Below are 24,625 nucleotides of genomic sequence, written 5' to 3' on the forward strand. Positions count from 1 at the left end.
TAGATCCCAGGAAATTTAAATTATAGACTAAAATTTTGCTAAACAAATGACCTCTTCTAAATTTGAGGAATCTTTCATGGATCTCAGTTCTTTTTCTCTCAAAAAGATATATTTTACCTCTATTCAAATATTGCCTTATTTCCTCATCTTCGATTCTGTGTCTAAGAGACAAGAATTATTAATGCAAATTCGTGACACAGCAATTTAAAGGATTGCTTTACTAAAGACTTCTAGTACTTGTTTTAAAACATGTGAAATGAAAAAAAGAGCCATGTTTTGCATTCATTAACTTATATTAAAACCATTCCTGGAGGTGAGATTTGATTAATGTAAGTATGAATATCAGAGTTTTCACTTACTCAATTCTTGCCAAAAGTAAACTCATGTTCCAATAACAAGAAAGGCCTATTTCTCCCTGTACAAGCATTACTAATGCAACTTCAAGTGGTCTCTCTGGTCCATTATTTGGAAATAAATCACAGGACAGCCTGCCACTCAAGTTCTTGATTATGTAATACAGATTCATCACATTTCTGTTTTCAGGGCAGAGTTTCTAAGATGGAATAAGAAACTGAATCTTCATTTAGATATCAAAAAGAGAGTGGGGATAAAGATAATAAAAATAGCCTTTTTCCTCACTTTTCTTCATTTGCTATCTTTTATAATCTGATACATAGTTATTTTGTCCTGACCTGGGAAAACCAGTAAGTATGACAAATTACAATAATATTAAAGTCAGATAATATATAGCTTGCCTGGAGAACATTCCCAAATGTAAAGTTGGTTTTGATTATGCACTCAACTAACTTTTCTTAAATTTCAACTCAGTAATATCACCAGTTCCTATATGCAAAGAATTTCTAAGTGAATCATTTCTGGGAACCAAACTTCTGGAAAGAGAATATTAAACCATGAACATATCAAACAAGATTCTAAGTCTTTTGTGAAAATAGACTATCATCTAAAAATAGTAGAAATCAGTCAAGTTGTCACAAATTCATTTTTATCTAATGCCCTATAATAATCTACCTATAAAATACAGCATTTAGATCATAAATATATATATGTGTGTGTGTGTGTATATAGTGTGTATATATTTGATGATGGTGTACACACACATATTCAGCATTTTCATTAACATAAATGCAAATTTACTTTTGTAAACGAATAAAATACCCTTCTCAGATGATCTAGAAGCATGACAGCATTAAGAATGAAAATGCTTATTAGGTTTCAAGCTTGAGCCAGATGCAATAAAAACTCATTCACATAGATTCTCTAATTATTGCAACATTCTCATCATCCTCTCTCTTTTCAAGATGAAAGAATGGTTTTAGTGGGGTTATAAATTGCCTAGTAAATGGTAGAGGAAGGAATCAATCTGAAATCTGTTTGACTTTGTTCTCAGTCTTACATCAGGTTGCCTCTCCCCAAAGTGTAATTAAATTTGAAAATCATTTGGCAATTCCAAAAATGTCGTAGAACATTTTAATAACTTCTAAATAAACTATGGCATGATAAACTTAGAAAATTTTTTTTTTAATTTTGTGGAAAACATTGAAAGAATACTGTTCACATCAATTACGGAACAGAACAATTCAAAATATTTATTTTTATCAGTTTTGGATAAAAGTGAATTTTCTGTATTTAGCCTGGCAGTAGGTGACAAAGTTACCATTACAAATGGATATGCCTGAAATTCTAAGAATTCAGGAAAGCTCAACAAACATAAAGCTACAATAGAAGAGCTTTCTTTTCAGTGCCCCAGTCTCCCCACTGAACCTACTTCCCAGCCTTCTCTACTATACTGAAAATGACAACCATTCCTTGAGTTAATATGCAGTCGATGATAAGAATGTCTACCATGCAGAAAGAAGGTAAGTGCTAATTTTAAATGCCTTAGAGAACAGGTGCTATTAGATAGGGACAAATAAACAGAGATTGGTTATTGCCAGACACTTGTGGATCAGGTCAATAAAAACTTTAAAACAAGATTATGCTGGGAATAATCAATACTAAGCCCCACGACTTCTCAAGGCAGGGCAGCGTTCACTAGAGCAAGAATAATTCTAACTATCCATAAGGATATAAGTTTATGAAGAAGTTTACATTCCCTTTATCATTTATCTGGCCTCCTTTTGGACCTTGTACAGGGCTTCAGATGGAAAATCCTCCAACCTTTATTGGGTTGATGTATGTCTTAGTATATGGCCCGCATTCTAATGTTAGTAGTACATTAACTTGGTTAGGACGCACAAGTCACTTAGCAAGTATGAAAATACATGGAAATTATTTTAATAAGTGGAGCATACATGTGTGTTTAAAGGTTGAACAGAAAAAGCTGTAGAAAAAATTTATGAAGAAGTCTTTTGACTTACGTTTAATCCAATTCCATGCCCCTCCCCAAAACAATAGGGGCATGCACCTTGGTTTCTTGGTGGCTCCACTGCCAAGCACATTCTCCTGCTACACTGACTGAAATCTCACCCCCTGACATATTTCTGTAAATCCCATCTGTCTTTCCTTTAAATATCCTCTTTCTCATGCTAATTACCTTGGGAAGTACATTGCATTGAAAACAACATGCAACATAGTCAGCAGCTAACTCAATCCTTGTTGAGAATTAGTCAAAGTTTACTTTTAGCCTGACTTCTTACAGAGTAGAACAGTAAAGAATTTTACTGTTCAATTTTGACTGAATGAAAGTCAGGATGTAACAGAATATTTTGAAATCTGGATGCCTGCTAAAATAGCTTTGATGTCCAAATCCATTAATATAATATTTACATGCACCAAAAAACTCATGTGTAATCATATTAATACGTGTACTGCAAAATGTGGTTGTCTGTAAAGTTAAAATAATGGATCAGCTATACATGGCTTCATAATCCTCTAAGACTTTTTTTTGAGACAGGGTCTCACTCTATTGCCCAAGCTAGAGTGCAGTGGCACAATCTCGACTCACTGTGGTCTTGACCTCCCAGGCTCAAGCAATCCTCAGTCCTCCCACCCCAGCCTCCCAAGTAGCTGGGACCACAGGAGAGTGCCACTAAACCCTACTAATTTTTTTTTTTTTTTTGAGACAAGGTCACACTATGTTGTCCACGCTGGTCTAGAACTCGTAGGCTCAATCCATCTACCTCAACCTCCCAAAGTGCTGGGATTACAGGTGCGAGCCACTGCACCAGGCCCAGATTTTATTTTTTTTCAATTTTGTCTAGGCTCTTATTCCCAGACTATACATTTAATAAGAAGACTTGGTATGAGTCAAGCCTTCTTCAAAAACTCTTACATATTATTTCATTTAACCCTTAGAACAAACATCTAAAGGGAACTGCAGTCACCTCCATTCACAGATGAAATGGGGAAATTCAGTTATCCTGCCCAAGAAAACACAGTGGTCTTTCGTGGACCTGGGATATGAACTTGACTCTGTGATTTCCAGTGCATAACTCATAGACAGTGACGAATAAATATTTGTGGTTGATAGCACAAAAAATCTCACAAACTTAGCCACAGCATTCTGTCACTGTGTCTGCTACATGTCACACTAAGTAAATTTAAAATGTGCCTATAAGTAGTAAAGCCGAAGACATTCTGTAATCACAATTCAAGAAACCAAAATTTTGAAATTGCTTTATTTTTACTCAGACTGGGAGAAATATGGTTAAGTGTTTTGTTTCCAATGTAATATGCTTCACAAGATAATGCAGCATTAATATTTAATAATATAATTTTCTTTAAGTTGTTTTTATATAATTTAATCTTTTTAAAATATACCATTTGCTCAGATCCTGAAATAATCAAATAGATATACAGATATATGAGAAGCTTCTAAGCAAGAAATATTTTGTGGTATGTTCTTAACTCAATAAATAAAATGCCTTATATATAATATTTATATTATAAACTTATATATTATATTTATATATAAAAAATAAGACATTGAAGGAGAGTAGGAAATGTATATTTTCTCTCAAATCATAGATTTCCATATAACATTTTTATTTAATGTATATTGTTTATAACCAAATTATATAGAACTCTATCCTCAATTAAATATGACATTTTATATGTTTAATAATTAGAATAAATTTTTTATTCATTAAAATTGTTCAATATGATTTATGAAAGCTCTTTTCAAGCTTCTGTTTTAAAAACAATAGTTTATTGATCAAATTATGACATGTATATATTAGCGAAGGGCACCTAGAAGAATAACTCTTTTGCAATTTTTCATTAAGCATATATTTGAATATTTTAATCTGGTTTGCTAGACCAAAGGTGAAATAAAAATACTGAATACCAATTTCTATATTAAAACATTTTAAGTTAATATTACCTAATGTCTAAAGCACATCGATATTTCACAGAAGGCATTTTACACATTACACATTTGATCTCAATTCTGGTCATGAATTATTGCATCAAGTGACAGCCACATGTTCAATTGTAAGAGATTGGTTTTCTACCAAAATGCATTTTTTTAAAGAAAATGCATAACAAGTGCTGTCTTTGTAGTCAAATAGTTGCTTTTAAAAATATGCTTTTTAGTCATACACTAAAAAGTGGGATGGTTTTGTTTTTGTTGTTTTTGTTTTTGTGTGATTATTTTTGTTTTGTTTTTGGAGCTGAGAGAACAGCCATGCTTTTTAGGCAATATTTTTACCCACTGGAGTCAGCAGAAGGGTGCCACCTGGTGGAAATGTGAACAAATTCTAAACCTTGTCTGATTGACCATTAACAAAAATATATACTCATTTAACAAACCTGGAGAGTCTCGTCATCAGAGACAAGTGACGCAAAGATCAAAAAAAGCTCCTATAAATTTATGAAGATCTATCTTGTTCTTTTTATATTATTTAGATCAGTAGCGTGATATTAAGTTAACTTTAAAATTTCCAGAGCTGTGATTTACATGTATAGCTGAAGCTTTAAACACATTATTCATTCGTCTTATATTCAAGGTAAATTTGTGCACATGCACACACAGATGATTTGCAATTATTTTCATCCTTACAATAGAAATATGTTGTATTATGATTGTATAGAAGTTAAAAGGTAAGGCTTCAGACCTCCATGAGTTCCTGGCTAAGTCTCACCTCCACCGTAACTTCCTTAATCCTCTGTATTCTCATCTCTAAAATAGAAATAAAAACAGGACCCACCTCAAAAAATTACTTTGAGAATCAAATAGAAAAATACATTCAATAAATGTTACTTTATGAACCCTGAGAATAGTACTTTGCCTGTGGCAAGCATTCAAGAAGGGATTTTAAAAAATAATAACAAATTACAATTAGCCCCACTCAAGTTCTTAGATCTTTCAATGTTGAGATATTGATCATGTTAAGAAATGATTGTGTCTACTCATGTCAAGGCATTTGTTTTTAGACATTTTGTAAATGTGGAGTGTTATGAAAGCAACAAAAATAACTGTTGTAAATATTTTTTGATCAAAGAATCTTTAAAAGGAAGATTATTAAGATGATAAAAAATATTTCCAATGATTCAGAATATTCATGAAATACACAATCCCTACACAGTCCCTCCTATTCTTGTTGTCACCATTCTCTAGGAAGGGACAGCATGTCCTCTTGTCATGGCACACTGTGCCAGAGGACAGTAACAGATCAAATAAAACAGGAAGGTTGAGCCCTCTACAGGACTATAACCATCACCAAATTATATGGTCCATAAGCATTTTCAGTTAGAGGAAGGATTATGGTCTTCCACTGTACTATAAGCGGAAATAGGTGTTTGATGGCCTCAGGACAAGGCATCTTCGAGGTTTCATAAGAATCTTTACCATAGAAACTAGAAGACATTTTTGGCAACATGCAATAGCTTAAATCGTTCAAAATCAATGCATAGTGATTGATTTGCTGGACCATATGCCCTATTTAACCACTAGGTATAATTTCATAAAGGTACATTTTAATTTAAATTTGTGAATCTTTTTTTGAAATATTACAGAAGCCAGCACACCTAATCACATCTTTATGAAGCTATTATATCTAGTATTGCATGAAAGTTGTGTGGCAATTGCAGAATTAAACCATAATGACTAATATGGCTAATAAAAGCTTAGTAGTCTTACGGAAAGTAGTTTGAGCTTTCACTAACATAATTCACATTATTTGTCCATCATTTCATATGTCAAGCTTTGAACAAAAATATGCTAGATATGAGTATTTTCTGGGAGTGCTTGAAAAACCCTCACTGTGATGCTGCCATGTATATATTTCAGTTGACTTTCTTTGTAAAATCCATCTATTTTAACACATGCATAAGATGCATAAAACTGACATTTTAAAATCATGTCAATACTCAGAAAGGCACTTAAAATACTTTATCAAAGCAAGAGTTCTGCAAAGTAGCCACTCCCTGAATATTTGAAGTGGCTATTAAAAAATGCACACTAACAAGAAAAATGGATTCCAGCTAGAACCTATCTCTTCACATGAATTTTAAGTACCAGATTAATCCTGACAAAGGTGTTTGTTGTGCATAGACAGCGTGTCCACTATTTATACATACATTTTCAGCTTCTGTGTGCTCTGCTCTGCTGCTGCCTCCCACTTCCACCATCACTGAACTGTTTGCAGCGCCTCAAGTAACCAGCTGGTGTCACAGGTTAGTGAGCAAAGATTTCATGTGGGGACTCTCACCTGACTAATCATTCTTATTGGTAGCATCATTCCAAGAGCAGTAGAGAGGCTCGGCGGCTTGTTAATGAAATTTAAGGGCTGTCAGCCTGAAAGAGGATGTTAAATCCATGTTCCTGTCCTGAAATTATTTTTATATATCTGCTAACCAGTTTTCACATTCTGATGTGTGCTGGGGATTAGGAGGAAGAGGTATAAAAGGAAGGGACATATGATCTTTTAATATTTTCATACTTATCTCAGAGTATGGATCAAAGAGGATAGTTTAAGAAAACAAATGCTTTGTAAAAACTGCCAACATTCAACCCCCTCCCACTAATAAACGAGAAGGGAGCTTTAAGTCATTGAGTAATCCCCACCACCTGTATGAAACATATGTGAGGGAAAAGAGAAGGGGAGGGGAGAGGAGAAAAGAGACCACAAGCCAGGAGAGATAACCAAGTCTGCAATATTAATAACAGCCTCGCTGGCATCGCCTCCTCTGTCTCGCCACCACTACTGGGCGATTTGGACAGCTCCCCTTAATAGGCTCTTTAGTGCTTAGAATACGCGAAAAGCCTAGTTGCTGCTGGAGCCTAGCTGCGTGCACTCCCTTCATCCCATGCTAGCAATACACTGGGAGGGTTTCTGCCGGGAACGCCTTCAGCAGCCTTCGCAGTGCACTCCGAGCAAAGATCCCCAATCCTCCTACCCCAGTGCTTGGGTCCTCGGGGTCCACAGTTAATCCCTGACCTAAGGGCAGCTCTCTCTGCCCAGAGTCTCTAATTGATGTAAACGTGACGGCACCTTCACCAGGCTCAGCACAGCCTTCCTCCTCCTCCTCCTTGCCAGGGTATCTCGGCGCTCCCGACCCTCCAACTTTGGAAAAAGAGCGACACCGAACTCCCAAATCACCCCAAATCGGGGACAGAGACGAGATGGGGATCCACGACGGTATGGTTATGCTACAGATTTCTAAAGACCAAAACAAAAAGGGGTTGGCGGGTGTAGAAGGACCGGAAAGAGACAGTAATAACCCTCAGCCCACGCAGGGCACCTCAGCTCTGCAGACACATCACAACCAAACCCAACAAATCACTAAAGCCAGCACCTTCCCAGCTCCCCTTAATAATTAATGCCTTGCTGCTCCCCAAGCTCCGTTCCACTCAGCAGACTACAGATGTCTGGGACCCTCTTCCCCCATCGACCCCCGCGACCACCCCACCTCACAAACACACACCCGACTCCTCAAAAGAAACAAGAAAGGAAAGGAAAAACTCGGTCCGCCTAAAGGTCATTTGCCTACTCGGGTCGCTTTGGCCAGCAAGCGTCCCGGCTACAGGAAGACGGGGCTTGAACCCGATAAGTGGACATCAGGAGCGCAGCAGATTTCTTCAACGTGTGTTAATAGGGAGCCAAGAGGCCCCATTCCTTGGCCCTGGCCACCTCTCCCTCCCTCGGTAGCCCGCCCGCCGGGGCTCCCCGGGGCACCTTCAGCCTTTACCTCTCTCCCCCCTTCCCCGCGGCTCTCCACCTTGCGCATCCTCTCGCCCGGCTCCGGAGCGCACTCAGAGGCTCTAACTTCCCGCAGAGTCCATGGATAAGCAGGAGAGCCTGGAACTGGGGCGGGGGGGAGGGTGGGAAGAGGGAGGCGTGGGAGCCGAGCCTGGGAGGAGAGGCGGGGGGAGCGCCGACTGGAGCCACCCCTCCCGGGAGTGCCTGGCCGCAGCTGCCAACTCTCACCTGGTCCGCCGGCTGCGCCTGGCTCGCCCTGGCCCCCGGGGTGGGCTGCTGCTCCTGTTTCATGGCTGTCATCGCCGGCGGCCCGCGTTGGCGCTCACTTCCTCGCGGGCACTTCAGACTCGGGGACCGTCACTTGGCAGCGTTCGCATGTCACAGGCGCCCGTCGCTCTCGGAATTGGCGAAAGGGAAAGCGGCAGCGACGGGGTGGGGGGAGGGGAGCGACGGGGAGGGGAAGAAGAGCGGCACCAGGCAGGCTCCCCCTCGCAGGATCCCTCCTTCGGCTACCGCAGACCCTCTAACTCCCCACTCTCCCCGCCCCCCACCACCCGAAAGCGTAGCGAGCCTCTGAGACCAGACACTACCAAGTGGCAAGTTAGTGGAGCGGCGAGCGGCGGGCCCCCGGCACCTGACCCAGCTGGAGAGACGTCTCACTGCGCTGGAGGAGCCGGGCTCGCATTCTACCGCAGTCCGCGCCCCCCGCCGCCAGCCCCCGGGGGCTCCCCGCGCGGTGCTCAGCGCGCCAGGTGGAGCAGCCGGGTGCCGCGCTCCAGCATCTCCTCAGCAACCGCAACGGGGGAGAGAGCCCTGCGCGGCGCAAGAGCTCCCCACTCGCGCGCCCAAGGCTGCCGGGTGCCGCGGTTACCCCCCGACACGCAACCCCCCCGCCCCCCGCGGGCTTCTGCTAAAACCCGGAGAAGCGGAGTGCGCCCGTGCAAAGCCCTCGGTGACTCCAGCTCTGCCACTGGGCATGCTCCAGCGCCTCAGAAGGCAAGGGACAGTCGGGGACCGGGGGTCCGGAGCCCTGTGGGAGGCGGGCAACACCTGTCGGGACCCTAGGGGTTGTCTCAGATTGTGACCTGGGGTTCTGCACCTTCTGATTTGGGGCAATGGACATCCTTTAGCCTCCAGCCCAGATTCTCCTACCAGCTGCCTGGGTAATGCCAGTGGAATTCCTAAAGGTTGGTTAAAAACAATAATAACTGTAATGATGATAAGAATCTGATACTCACTTTTATTTTTTCCTTTTCTTTCTTCCTGGACACATGTAGGAAAATCTTCAAATCTCAAGTCCTCCCAGCCTTTCCTTTCTTCAACACAACCCTGGCCCATTCAAAGTGGGTTTACCGAGCACCTACTATGTGCCAAATACACTGTGAGGCTCAGAGAGAGAGTTGCAGGGGAGAGAGACTAAACAAGTCAAACCTACCAAATTCCCTGGCTTCAGGGAACTTATGTTGTGTGGGAATTGGGAGCCCGGAGCCTGGATACAAATCAATGAGTCAATGTAGCTCTTGGGAAGTTGAATTCTCATGGATAGACAAAGTCCGCAGTTCATCCAGATGCACTAGTGCACGTGGCTTTCCCTGGGGCCCCTAAAGCCCATGGACCACAAACAGTCTCCAAGTCTCGGGCACAGGTTGTAGGAGATTGCTCAGCAGAGAAATGGCAGGAGTGAGTTGAATATTTAGGTGTTCATGGATTCAGCACAAGACAGTTCCAGTAGAGAGGACAGAGAATATGGGGCAGTGGGGTAGCACTGAGTTGGGCTTTATTGGCTAAGGACTGGCTCCCTGCTTTGAGCCACTCAGTCCCTTAATTAATCACTTCTTAACAGAAAGGCCTTTGTAAAATGGTAGGAGCTGTCCTCCTGCCTTAGGAGTTTCTAAAACATGAATTATAATGTTGTCCTAAATTTTAATTGTAACAATAGCTCCTATAAAGTACATATTTTAAAATAAATATATCAACAATCACCAGCAGAAAGATAGAATTAGAGGTGAGTAGAGATCTTGTTTTTCAAAAGTATATTCCAGTGCATATTGTGAATGACCTATTTATTCTGTTTCAGGAGAAATAACTTTTTGCTAGGAATAACTTTGCAAGTTGCAAAAGTACGAAGCAGTTTTTTAAGTGAAACACCAGTATAATAGCTATTGGGCAACTTTTCCAGTAATTGTGACAATCTAGATATTCCCTCACATGTAATTTTTTTTTTGGAAGGAGGGTATCTGCATTATTCAGAAAATGTTCCCATTTTTATATTTTGCTCTTCTGTTGATTATTTGAGTATATTCATCTTTTCAATGTGTTTCCATTTTGGACAGTCTGCTTGAGTTGAAGGAATTTACTGTATTACAGAGATATCTGTCACGCAGGATAAGTATATGCTAGAGGGAGTTATCCTTTTATATAAGATTACTTACTTGATTGAGTTCAACTGTTGAACTTGCATCTGTGTTCTGAGTTCAGTATAAAACTCACTTCATTGCAAATAAAGACATACATTATTAAATGTTTCATGTATTGTGGGGGTCTATGTGTATATGTGTGTGTGAATTTTTTTATTAAAAATGCTTCTTTGATTTAAGTATTTGTCTTTGGGAATGGGTTGTTAGTTTGTCAATCTAAGAACATTTTTAGCTTTTGAGATCTAGGTTAAGGGCACTGATTAAAACTTAATCACATGTAAACGGATTTTCCCAACTTAAATACTGTTTTTATTTTTTCAATGTACTGCACTTGAATTATAGTATAAGATGTTCTACTTCATTTTCAACTTAATTTCTTACTGAAGGAAAAGTCCTAATGTCCAAACAAGAAATGATGGAATACCTTACACCTTAGAAGGGAGTATTTGTGGTTCTGTTTTGTATAGTTTCTAATGATGTTATTTTTAAAGAAAAAATATAAAACGTCCATTCACAATCAAATGTCTACAAAATTTTAAAAGCACTAAAGTAGATATAACCCTAATACACTGTAGATACAAGGGTTCTGTACCTGACTTGATGTCAACTGATTGATTTTCTTGGTCCATCAGAGCATGGAGGTATAGAACACAGTGAAGTCACTTATCTCTTGCTTCCACCTTTTTACCTGGTAAAATTAAAATGTTTAGACCAGGTGCCCATTAAGATATTCTCATTCTCTAAATTTTTATGATGATATGTTGATGTTATATATCAAATGCCTCTCTTATGAATGAAAAATTATTTGTATATGTTTAAATTTTAGTGGAAGAGTCAATTAAGTACTTAGACATTAAAAAAAAAATCAATAGATAAGTTAAATAAGTCAATTACCTCACAAAAGGCCCTTACCATTCACCACATTTTCCAGTACTCTCTAGTTTTACATACACATATAGTCACAATTTTGTCTTGATAATGTTTAGAATTCAGAAATCTGGAATTTAAAATGCATTTACAAAGTATCATTTCTGAATACAAAAATCTATTAAAGAGAGATTTTAAAAAAAGATTTACAAAGTATTTTGAATATTTTTCATGTATTATCTTTGATCAGCTAATTCATAGACAGGTATATATTTTATAACATTCACATAACAGTAAAAGAAGTTTTTCTACCCTTTTCATGGAAAGAAATCAGACTCTCATAACCGAAAAAGAACTGGAGAGATCACCTAGCAAAATTCCTTCTATTTTGGGTTATAAATATCTGAACCTTAAAACACATGGCCATTTTATTCAGGAAGATTTCCTAGGATTCAAACTCCATCACTTCCTTCTGAAAATGGATTGCCTCAAATCCTAGTTTCAGGTTCACATGTAGACAGAACTCAAAATGCTGCTTTCTCAATATATTCATTTGGGTTTCTGAAGTCATTCAAAAACTTCCTCACATACAACATTGTGAATATCTACAATGTCTTTCTTTCTCTTGCTGTCTTACCCTTTAAAAACAGGGTGTCAATGCAGTACATCTCTCTTTACCTAGAAATATTAAGGTCGATAATTGAGGACAGGTTATGAAATTTAGGTAATAATTGAATTAATTCAAGATTATCATTATAGTGTTTTGGTATCTGTGGCAAAATTAGGTTGTTCTAGACATACAGAGGTCATCTATGCAGTATTCAATCTTCCACCTCAAATAGCAGACACAGGACCAAAGAACCAAAATTTACTCTAAAAACAACCAAGTAAGAAATAAGGCCTAGCTAACAGCTGATATGTCAGAAAGACAAATGTCCCTTGAGACTTTGTGAAGTAGGATATCCTTTACAGACAAACTCTTCAATTTCAGATAAATTAGACAAGGCAAATAGTACTCCACAAGCAGCTAGGTGCTAGAATCCCTCACTGCATTTTCCTTCTCTTTGCTCTCCTTCCTGAGGTAAATCTGCAGTGTCATGTAAAGGCCACCTTGATGGGGATTTCCCTAGCATTAGCCAGTCCTCTATTGAGTGTCTATAATGAGCACAGCATCAAGAAGACAGAGTTCACGAGCTGTGTCTTCAGAGACTTGGCCTGAAATGTGCCCAATTAGCTCTTTGCAGATGAAGAAATAGCTTCAGTTCACATCTTCTGCTATCATTTGGTTTCGATTTACAAATGACCTCTACTCACCTCAATTGGCTTTTGAATTCCCCAAAATGCATATCATGTCCCTGGGCAGAAAACCAGTATGCTGAGCAATCCTCATAAACAAGCTACACTGTAGAACGTCTAACCAGTAAACTATAACAGGAATTTACTTTTAAAGAAAAAAAGAAGAAAGAAGGAAAGGCACTATATATTTAAGTGACACCCATGTATATTACTCATTCTGTTCTGAGATTCTTTCAGTATCAGTAAACTAAACTTTTTGTCAGTCTCTGTCTTTGACAGGAAGACTTTCCTGTTATAAAAATTCATAGCCCAATTATGATCTCTGGTGGAAGCAGACAGAGTTGCAATATCCTGAGAGTCATTCTTGCTCTCTGGAGACCTGAAGATATTGACAAATTGCTCATGCCTACTGAGGTCCAGTGTTGTCAAATCTCTTTTTGTGCTGTATTTAAAACCTCACATCTTCCTGTCACCCCATAGCCCTTCTGTGTCATATATACAGGAATTAAGACAGTAAAACAATGCAGATTATTTTCCCGTGTATGCTTTTCTCTATATACATATAGCTGAATTGTAACACCAAAACAGCTTAAGAACATGAGACATTTACCTACTGTTGTTATGTTTACCTACTAGATGCCCAACAAGGGACATGTGTTTATTTATTTTGCTCTTTTTTTTAAAAGAGTCATCATTTAATGAATTGGTTATGTTGGCACAGTAAAAAGGAAAAAAAAAACCCTTCCATCTCTTTGAGCTGATATTAATGGTATTTTTTCCTGATTTTCACAACTTTTTAGAAATAAAATAAAGTTTTCTGAATCAGATCTTGTCTACAAATGACAGAGGGTTGCTATGTATGGAGGAGTATTTAGAAACATTGGCATGACATTTGTCTTTTTGAGATAATGTCTGCCTGTGATGAATAAATTTCTTTGAACCTGGTATTTCTTGTTTCCATAACCAAGACAAGATTCTCCAATGATTCAAAATAATCTTCCTTTATTCCTTGAAAAGTACAAGATTACTGAGCCTTCTATTAGAGGTAGACTTCATAGAGGTTACCCACCTTCTTTCCTTATAAAATTCCCAGAAGAGCACACAGCACATTTTCCATTCTGGAAAATCTCTAACAAATTGAAAGAGAAAATTCTACTGTAAGATCTTGACTAATGTTTGGAAGGAAACATTTTCATCTTTTTTAACACTTCCATTTCTTTTTAAGGATTTAGTACTAGATTCAAATTATCCCATGAATTTTCCTCTAGAAAACAAGAGATAGTCGAAGACTCAGGTGCAATAGCCCTAGAGCATCCACTGACGTTAAAGAGTCCCTAGCATTGTCTCTACCAATTGACTTTCTACCACTGGGGATTTTTCTTCCACTATTGCCAAAGGAAACTTGAGGCCAAGTCCTTGGGTTCCATTCACCACACAGAGTCATGTGATTATACAAATAATAGTTTCAGGATACCAGGGGAGGCAAAGTACATTGAAATAAGACACATTAAAACACATCTTTCAATACTGAACATTGTTTAATTCTGTTTAATCTATTAGACACAATGAGTTGCTCGCTAGTGTAGATCCCTTGTTATATTCATCTGTCTGTCAATCTGTCACACATTTGTATCTTTTTGGGAGAATAAGGAAATGTTTAAGTCACTCAGTTTCTCTCCTGCATATCTAAATATTTACTAAAGTCACAGATATTTATCCAAGTCAAAGAAGAAAGAGAAAGAAGAGGAAGAGACAAGGGAGAGTAGGAGGAGAAACAGAGAGGGAAGGGAAAAGCCAAGAGAATGCATTCTGAAGTTGTTAGGGATGTTAGGGTGTAGTAAGTCTCATTGGTTTATTAACACCTTCATAAGAATCATGAAATGAAATACCATAAATCCCACTAAATATCCCTAAATATTGCTCCTGCCATTGGTTTTCTATATATTTGTATAATTTTAGAATGCAGTCAAAAGTGTAACTTCCTCATTCCTCTGTTGGTAAGTTATACTTGATATTACTAATTAATTTCAAGCTTACCTTGCCTTGTAATATTTTATCATTTGTTACACTTACCAATTAGACAGTAAGCATCAGTGGGGGAGGAGGAGAGAATCTATAACACAAATGATAGTTCTTACAAATCAATGACTAGAAAATCACCCTTTAGTTAGCAACTTGATTTACTGAGCAACACTTATAAGAGTGTTTAATCTTAATTAATAAGACTTCAAAAGCCTCACAGGACAAATGGGTAGTCCTCTTCTCTTCAGGGGTCCCCTGACCTTCCACATGGAGAAGGCATCCACTCACATTTTCACCTTCTCGAATATAACTGATCTATTAGGACTCAACACCTTTCACAACCTTCCCATTGCAAGTTCACAGGGACTTTCTTCTTTCACTCTTTGTAGTGTCTTACCTGTTTGCACAATTGAATGCATTTAGTTTGTAATATCACGGTGCAAAGGTAATTGCATTTTTTGCAATTAAATATAATAACACCAGCACTTTGGGAGGCCAAGGCGGGCAGATCATTTGAGGCCAGGAGTTCAAGACCAACCTAGCCAAATGGTGAAACCCCATCTCCACTAAAAATCCAAAAAAAATAAAAATAAAATAAGTTTGGTGTGGTGGTACATGCCTATAAACCCAGCTACTAGGGAGGCTGAGGCAGGAGAATCGCTTGAACCCAGGGGGCGGAGGTTGCAGTGAGCCAAGATGGCGCTACTGCACTTCAGTCTGGGTGGCAGAGTGAGACTCTGTCTCAAAAAAAAAAAAAAAAAAAAAAAAGAAAAAAAAGCAATGGCAAAGTCACAATTACTTTTGCACCAACCTAATAACTTGTTCAGCATCCTAATTGTCACACGTGCCATCTTATCTTTTCTACTAATATCAGTGCTTAGAAGAAAGGAATTCTATTGGGGACAGAGTTAATTGTGTGTGTCGGGGGGTGTGGTAGGTCTGGGTCTACATCAGTCTCCTTGCCTAAGTAGGGGGAATCTCAGAGGAAATGTTCTCTGGAAAAAAAAAAAAAAAAAAAAAAAAAAAAAAAAAAAAAAAAAAAAAAAACTTTATTACCCTCTCAACATTAAGCTCTCTTAGCATCTCCTATAAGCTTGTATTTTTTATTTTATGGAATAGGATCATCCAGGGAAAATATATTTTCTCTTTCTGTTGTCCTAGAATATTTTATTTTTCTTTACTTGATATGTAGGAATTATATAATCGTGATATTCCTCTGATCTACTGATGCTGGATATGAGTAAGAACCCATCAGATATTGCTTGGTTGTAAAACATCAAGTAAAAGCCAGATAAGCTTGAAATTTTCTACTGCTTAGGAGCAGGCACTATGTGTTATAAAGTACCAAGTTTCCAGTGTGAAGAGCTCATAGAAGAATTTGGAGAGAATTATGTTTGCATTATCACTCCCAATTTATTTTATTTCTTACCTAATACATACACACTATACTAAATTTGAAGGAGGAGGTGCTATAATGGGCAAACTACTGAGGAAATATTGAAATTGAATAAAATAATTGTTGTTGTAAATATAGCTTAAATTCCTCTAGACTGTTTATATACTGCCAAAAGGACCACAAAGTCAACAGAAATTTCTAAGATTATGCTCAATCTCAGAAGATAGATAGTTATTTTTGCTTTACATCCTCTGCACACATATTAAATAAGCTTGTTTATCCTGTTTGCTAGTTTTAGGCAACATATTTGGAAAGAGGGTAAGAGGAATTGCTGATAGATGGAGTACACAAATATAGCAAGAAAATAAGACACAGAATGTTACAGAAAGTAAAGAAAGAAAACATCGGCCCCTCCACTTAAAATAATACCGACCTACTACCACTTAGTGTGGGGCAAGGGGAGGAGAGGCAAGTATTTTTATGCAATTTAGGAAGATCTTGGAAATAAGTATTTTATGGAAAAATAAAGTTTATTCTCAAAATGAGGACTTTAAAAAAAGTAAAATCAGGCTTGGCATACTTTTTTTGAAAGGGTTATTTTGGGAAGATAGGCTGCTGTGAGGACAGCATGGTTTTAGGCTAGATAGAGAATTAGATACCAGAACCAAAAGTACAACATTTACAACAATTCTAAATAACTAGATACCTTTACAAATCCCTAAATACCAAAAGCCACACAGTGTGGGTGCCTTTGGTATCTATGTGGGCGAATGCAGAAGAAAGCAGTAGGGCAAAGTACAGATCTGATAATTCCAAAATATTTAAGAAAGGAACCCCCAAATAGTCAATCGGTATTCACTAGAAACTACAGTGGGCCTATGTAAGAGCACTCAATAGAACTAGGAGGGATTTTGTGCATTCCAACACTGAGTAAAAGGGGCCCTGTGGGGAGCCTATTTCCCAGCAGGAAATTGGTCTTTCATATTTCTGCATTTCTTATCAGAAGGAAATGTCCTTTGTTTCATAATATATTTAAAGAATATTTGTGCAGCAATTAACCTGTAAAGAAGGACTAATACCTTCCTCTGGAGTAAAGGACAAGCATTATTACTCTTCAGTATAAAAAAGATAATGTCTTCCTCTGGAACAAAATAACAAGCATGCTTACTCCCCATTATAAAAGATTTGTGTTCCTTAAGCTCAGGGTTCCACTTCTATACTACAGCCTACAGTGTGGGTAAGCATCCATCTGGCTCAACCACCCCTCCCATGGGACTTGAGGAGAAGCAGAACTCACACAAATACGCTCATGTTCATCCTACTCATTGTACTATGAGTAATAAAACTCTTTGCCTCTGACCCCAGAGTCTCATGTCTTTTGCCAACATCCATAAAACTGGTGAGTTAACTCATTAGCTTGTAAGCAGTATAAAATCTCAGATGTTTCATTGTGCTTAGCAGGCCTATGTCAAGGTCTTAAGTGGCTGGTGCAGTCTAGATCCTGTGAACTCTTGAAACAAACCTTCCAGGCATCCTTCCAACAGTATATTTACTGTTACATAATAAAAGAAGAAGGATCTCCTTTAGGTTGAAAAGTCTGTCTTAATTTTTACCTATCTAAAAGTTCAAAAAAACTAAATTTGTACAAAAATGAGCAATAGAAAACTATCAAGGTCATATGCCATGTATGTAAAGCTTAGCCCCAAAAAGAAAGTTGCTACAAGAAAACATAGAATGACATTCCTAGGGACCAGAGACTGGCAAATTGTAGCCCAGAGGCCAACTCCAGTCTACTTTCTGTTTGTTAGAAATAAAGGTTTATTGGTACATAGCCACTCTTATTCATTTACATATTGCTTATGACTATCTTCATGGTATGATGGCAATGTTAAGTATTTGTGACAGGCCATATGGCCTATATAGTGTAAAATATTTACTGACTTGAACCTTACAGGAAATTTGCCAATTTCTGCTATTGACAAAATAAGCCTGCCAAAAAATGTCATGCTCAAAATGTTTTCAGAAGTGTAACATATTACTTTAAAATGAGCTAAAGGACATTAAGAAAATCATGCAACACATGAAAAAAAAAATCAGAACTAGAAAAAGAAATCAAACTCAAGAAAAAAATGGAAATAAAAGAAACAGCAGAGTAGGAATAAAGACTAATCTAGCAGGAAAATAAGAGAATATAAGTACAAAAATAACACTTTAAAGGAAATCAAGTTGAAAAGAAGAAAAAATATTTAACACTAAAAAGAAATTAAGAAATAAAGAAAGAGGTTTCAAGAAAATGTGACATATATTATAGATGGCAAAAAACATTCATGAATGTCATGGGAGTCCCTCAGTGAGAGAACAAAGCAAGAAAAAAACAAAACAAAACAAAAAATCTCAAAACCGTCTGCGTGCGGTGGCTCGCGCCTGTAATCCCAGCAGTTTGGGAAGCTGAGGCAGGCGGATCACAAGGTCAGGAGTTCCAGACCAGCCTGGCCAACATAGTGAAATCTCGTCTCTACTAAAAATACATAAAAGTACCCTGGTGTGGTGGTGGGCAACTTTAGTCCCTGCTACATGGGAGGCTGAGGCAGGAGAATCGCTTGAACCTGGGAGGCGGAGCTTGCAGTGAGCTGAGATCACACCACTGCACTCCAGCCTGGGCAACAGTGCAAGATTCTGTCTCAAAAAAAAAAAAAAAAAAAAAAAAACCTCAATACTAAAATGTATAAGAAAGTAATCCTGAAATTTTAAAAATCCATTTAAACTTACTGAAAAATCACATAGTGTAACTGTTAATATTAATATAATACAATCAACACCAAGTAAAATTAAGAAAGAAGAAAAAAAAGAATTACTTGGGCATCTAGGACAAAAGAATACTTAACTTAAAAAGGAACTAAGATTATTATTATTAAACTTTCCTACAGTAACGCTTTATCTTAGAGAGAAAAAATGAAGTAACATATTTAAGATATTCAAGAAAAAAAATGTGGACCAGAGGTTTTATATTCAGTAAAACTGAATATCAATTATAACGGTCATATAAAGACTATTACCAACATGCAATCACTCAAGGAATATTGTCCTCATGGGATTTTTTTTGAGGAATCTTCTAGAAATGAGTTTCAGAAAATGAAATTAACAGGAACATTGCAATTAAATAAAAAAATAAAAATCATATATGTAATTTTAAATTTTTTAGTAGCTGCCTGAAAAAAAAGTAAAAAGAAACAGAAGAATTTAAATCAATGGTATATTTTATTTATCCCAACACACTAAACATTTTATCATTTTGATATATAATCTGTATGAAAATTATCTGAGATTTTACATTGTTAGTACATTTCCAATATCCATAAAAAATACTTTATGCTTACAAACATACCAATTTAGACTAGACATGTTTCAATTGTCCAATACCACATGTCACTAAGAGCCATTGCGAACATTCCAGAACTGGAGAGATATAAGCATAAGAATTATGGTGGATTACATACTTAGTTATTGTAGAATAAGACAAATTGAGTGTTAAGTGGGAAAGAGTACATAACAGCTATATTATCTACCAATGTAGATTTAGTACAACCAAATGGAGAGAATGAGACGGCATATGCAAGAAACATATTTTCGATATTTATAATGGGTGGTGGTAATATTTGTATAGTTACTGTTGTGTATATAATATTAGAAAAGTAAATGAGTAATTATGAGATGTTCTAACTCTCTAATCTCCAAGACTTTAAGAACTATAATTTTCACTATAGATAAGAGGCAAATAGAAGAAGTTCCTTTAGAAAATAGCCCTGAAATTGAATTGGAAATTTTGATTTAGAGATATCATTATTATCTCATTCCTAATGCACAACAGCATTAGCAGTGAGGCTATGCTTCCCACAGCTTACACTAGGTGAATGACTGAGTGCAGGTGGCAGAGATACTGAAGCAGTCCCTTTAGGGCTTGTGGGAATCCTCTGTTGGACAGCTTTGGTTTGAGAACCCTCCTAAATATTTCTTAGACCTGAACTACAGTTTGAGACTCTTTCTATCTATTCTCCTTTCTTCCTGTTGACCTTCACAGCAGTAAAGCCTCATAGTCTAAAGGATACTCCTGCTTTTTCCATTCATTCTCTTACTCCCTCACAGACATTTTCTCCAATAACTCTCTTGCATATCTAGTTGCACCTGCTTCTCAGAGGACCCAGATTAACTCGGTCTAAAAATAATGACTGGCCTAGCATAAATTAATTGTCAAATAAAATGCAGGGTACTCAATTAAATTTGAGTTTCAGACACACAACAAATAATTTTGCAGTATAAGTATGTCCCAAGTACGTAACTATGTGGTTTGTATTTTTATGTGCTAACACTGGCAACCCTAATAGCAATGACTATCACTTGCAACCAGATTGTGGTGTTAACAAAGCAAAACAAAACAAAAACAGAATTTCTTAGAAAAGTGGCTGAATACAGATATAAGAAAAGAAGCATACCAGATAAATCTGAAACATTTTGTTATGAACTAACATGCGAAGTATCAAAGACTAGTAGTTCAAGAGGAATCAAAAGTTAACCTTGAAAAGGCTCTACCTGGCTGAAGAAGGAAAAAATAGCACTTCAATAAGGACAAAAATTACAGTGCATTGGGATCCATCAGATAAATTTAAATGCTAATTGATCTTCTGAGGATGATAGGGAACCAACTTGCTATCACAAAACCTATCATAAAAACCTCAGTTCTGTCTTTTTTGGAGTTATACCACTGGGTAACCAAATTGTAGATGAAAGGAAGAATTACCTTACATGTGAAATTATTTGAGCTAATGTGTAAAAATAATGGGTAGAATTAGAGTATTACCATTTTATAATCACCAAGAAAATAAGCAGCCTGCTGTTAACCATCAGTTTGCCTCCTGATGACTCAGTGCTACCTATAATGTTGCAAACAATATAAAGCTGAGTTTGATCAAGGGTCCTGCTGCCACTTGCTGGAAATGCAGAGAAGAGAAGAATATGTAGATTGGTACCATGAGTACATCAATATACTCACCAAATCCACGCTGGGGCAAAATCCGCAAGCGGCCCGTATTTGTCAACAGATTCATTCTAAGGGAAAGGAGTTTGTGGGAAGAAGGGAGATGACATGTTGATGATATTGGAGCTAAAAGACATATCAATTTGAAAATTGATGACTACATTATAATGCCTCAGGATGTTCACTTAAACATTTATTGTTTATTGTAAACAATAAAAAAGTAAAAAAAATTAATATAAAAGTCAAGATGGTGGTTATTTTTGGGGAGAGACAGGACAGAGAATGTGTAGAGACTTCTGGACAGCTAACAAGGTTTCATTCTTTGACACATGTAGTGGTTAAGATGATATTGGCTTTATAATAATTTTGTGTGGTTTGCTGTATCTGTGTTTCATTTTAAAATAAAAGTTTAAACAGTGCCTAATAGAGTTTGTGGCTCTTAGTAAACACTCGATAAGAGGTAGCTATTAAAAATATATAAAATAAAAGACAGAGACTACACTGAGAGCAGTTCCTTCTCAACCGTTATTTTTTAAAGTGATGATAAACCTCTAGCTCTCCAGGGTCATGCTCTCTCTCCAGTGTATGTACAGCTATAAAATTGCTCCTGCCTCTCCAAAATGTGTTCATGGCATTGAAAGCAGAATGCAGACACTGTTTATTCTTTTAGACCTCCTCAGAGTTAGCAAACACCAAGACAAACTCAAGAAGTTGTAAAGAGAATGAGGATTTATGTCACCGAGATTCTCATCGCAAGGCCATTAACTCATTTCCATGCTGGTAAATACTGTATCAACTTAGCCTGCATTCTGCCTTATGGAGAAAATTGTAGATTGTGGTCTATTTGTTGAATTCCAAATTTACCTGAAAAAAACAATGGGTCCTGGTATGAGCCCACTCTTTCTTATTGATTGCAGAACCAAACAGTCTATGTGATATAGAGAACAATTAATGCTCTTCTTAGCAGGATTTGTGGCTTCAGGTGACAATGCCTCTTGCCTTTGTGAACTCAGTGACAGGCTTGTTTAAAAGACTGTAGTACTCAGTCTGCAATTTTCTAGCTGCAAATGGGGTTCTAGCTTGCTGTTTGAGTTGAGCTTCAATTAGTATGGAAAGGATGCCTTCTCCTCATGTGTCTGAGAGTCCTTTCTTATACAGCACCTACCTTGGCACCATCTCTCCTCAAATTGCCAAGTCTTGACACAGTGGGCTGTGTCTGAGGGTCCAAATGGAGTTTCCCTATCTGCCAAAAAGTGCTAAAGTCTCTAAATTTGTACATCCCTGAGGACACCCACTCCAAATACACATTCTTTTTACCTAAAAACATTTTCAAGTTTATTTAGATTCCTCAAAGAAGCCATGCATCCCTGCCCACTCCCATGAAAAGTGATTTCTTCAGTTTTTCATGCTCAGAGTATTCAATTTCTACACTATGGATTTGTCACATATCATTTTTATCCTTATATTTTTGGATCTCACACTACCATTCTGCCACGCTTTCCACTCTTCCACTCTGTTAGTCAATTCCCATTTTTATTTCTATTTTTGAGAATAATAATAGCGAAAACAATAATAGTTCACATTTATTCAATGTTTAATGTGAATCAGGCACTGTCTAATTATTTTAATTCCATAATTCTAGAGCGTAGAGTCTTTCCTTATCTCCATTTAGAATCTTGTACACCAAGATCTAAAAGGTGTTACAGAAGCTTGCCCAAAGTTCCACAATGATTTAGAAGCATAGCAGAGGTTTGAACACAGGCAATGATATTGTTAATATCCTTAATAATGCCTTGTCTTGGATCAAAAGCCACAACAAATAGCTGTCTGTTTATTTTAATAAATAAGTTTTCATAGAGTTCCTGCAATAATGACTTTTTCCTTGGCCTGAAATTACTGTTAAATATACACTCTCTCTCTCTCTCTCTCTCTCTATAGAGAGAGAGAGAGAGAGAGAGAGAGAGTATATTATGGTATACTATGGTATAGTATATATTCAATACTATATATATACACACACTATATATGCATATATATAGTATATATCATATAGTAATATGTGCAAATATATGCAGTTTTTCTGTCCAGTAAAGACATTAGACTTTTAGCCGGGCACGGTGGCTCAAGCCTGTAATCCCAGCACTTTGGGAGGCCGAGACGGGCGGATCACAAGGTCAGGAGATCTAGACCATCCTGGCTAACCCGGTGAAACCCTGTCTCTACTAAAAAATACAAAAAACTAGCCGGGCGCGGTGGCGGGCGCCTGTGGTCCCAGCTACTCCGGAGGCTGAGGCAGGAGAATGGCGTAAACCCGGGAGGCGGAGCTTGCAGTGAGCTGAGATCCGGCCACTGCACTCCAGCCTGGGCGACAGAGCCAGACTCAGTCTCAAAAAAAAAAAAAAAAAAAAAAAAAAAGACATTAGACTTTTATAGTTAGGTAAATCTGTCATAATGCTAGAAGTATTTTGTATGAACTTTGTTCAATTTATCTAGCACAAAGTATATCTTAGTCCCTATGCACTGTTATAACAAAAATGTCACAAACTGAGTGGCTTATAAACAACAGAAAATGATTTCTCACAGTTCTACAGACTGTGAAGTCTAAGATCAAGCCTCTGGCACATTTGGAGTCTGGCGAGGGTCCACTTTCTAGTGTATAGGTGGCACCTGCTGTGTCCTCATATGTGGGCAGGAGCAAGCTACCTGTCTAAAGCGTTTTTACAAGAACAGGAATTCCACTCATGAGGGCTCCACCTATGACCTAATCACCCCTCAAAGGCCCTATCTCCTCATATCATCACCTTGGTGATTTCAAAATATGAATTTTGTGAGGACACAAACATTCAGACTATACCAGAATGATACATAGTAGATATTTGACAGACAGGTTTTTGTTTTTTTCCCCCGTTGTCAAATTTATCTCTATGGTAGAAGTGTGCGAGGAAAAGACTTTATAGCATCCTTAATTAGGGAACATAGAAAACTATGTATTCATCTACATTTAAGATATACTCTCAATGTTTTTATTATAATTTATTTTATACAAATAACAAGGCTTTTGTAAATATACTTCAAAGAGAAATACATGATACAAGATAGAAACAAAATATCAAAACTGCTCTTTGGACTTGGAGTAATCCTAGAATGGTAGTATAATGGCTCTTAATCTTGAGTGTGTTTCAGACTCTCCCACTCCAGATCCACTCTCAGCAGGAAGATTCTGATGCGATATTGTACAATTCAGAATTTTGAATTTTTTTCACCTTCCTACTTGAAGTAGGAGATTCAGGATCACACTTTGAGGAAAAAGTATGTAGTGGTTAAAATATGAGAGTTGGAGTCAGAAAGACCCCAGGGTCATAGATTCAACATTTACTAGCAGTGTACTTAACTCTTCTAAACTTCAGGGTGTTTTTTTTTTTTCCTGAAAATG

The 24,625-nt window shown here is 37.5% G+C and overlaps 1 protein-coding gene across 7 annotated transcripts in view; it reads right to left on the reverse strand.

Moving 5' to 3' along the window:
- LOC105492523 (dipeptidyl peptidase like 10) overlaps positions 1 to 24,625 on the reverse strand; it is a 1,403,881-nt gene that overhangs the window by 686,381 nt on the left and 692,875 nt on the right. For 3 of the 7 annotated variants that reach the window (XM_071072634.1, XM_011759708.3, XM_011759714.3), the window contains exon 1: positions 8,391 to 8,946. The exons of 2 other annotated variants lie outside the window; for them this stretch is intronic. Coding sequence is in view for 3 of the 5 variants with exons in the window: in XM_011759708.3 (XP_011758010.2) it covers positions 8,391 to 8,462 (72 nt within the window). In the remaining 2 variants the exon portion in view is untranslated. Of the gene's footprint in view, positions 1 to 8,151; positions 8,271 to 8,390; positions 8,947 to 11,171; positions 11,268 to 24,625 lie in introns of those variants that run through there. 2 more of the 7 variants (XM_024796259.2, XM_011759710.3) reach the window with 2 other exon arrangements.

This window comes from Macaca nemestrina, chromosome 11 (assembly GCF_043159975.1).
Source record: "Macaca nemestrina isolate mMacNem1 chromosome 11, mMacNem.hap1, whole genome shotgun sequence".
In the NCBI taxonomy this organism is placed as follows: Eukaryota; Metazoa; Chordata; class Mammalia; order Primates; family Cercopithecidae; genus Macaca; species Macaca nemestrina.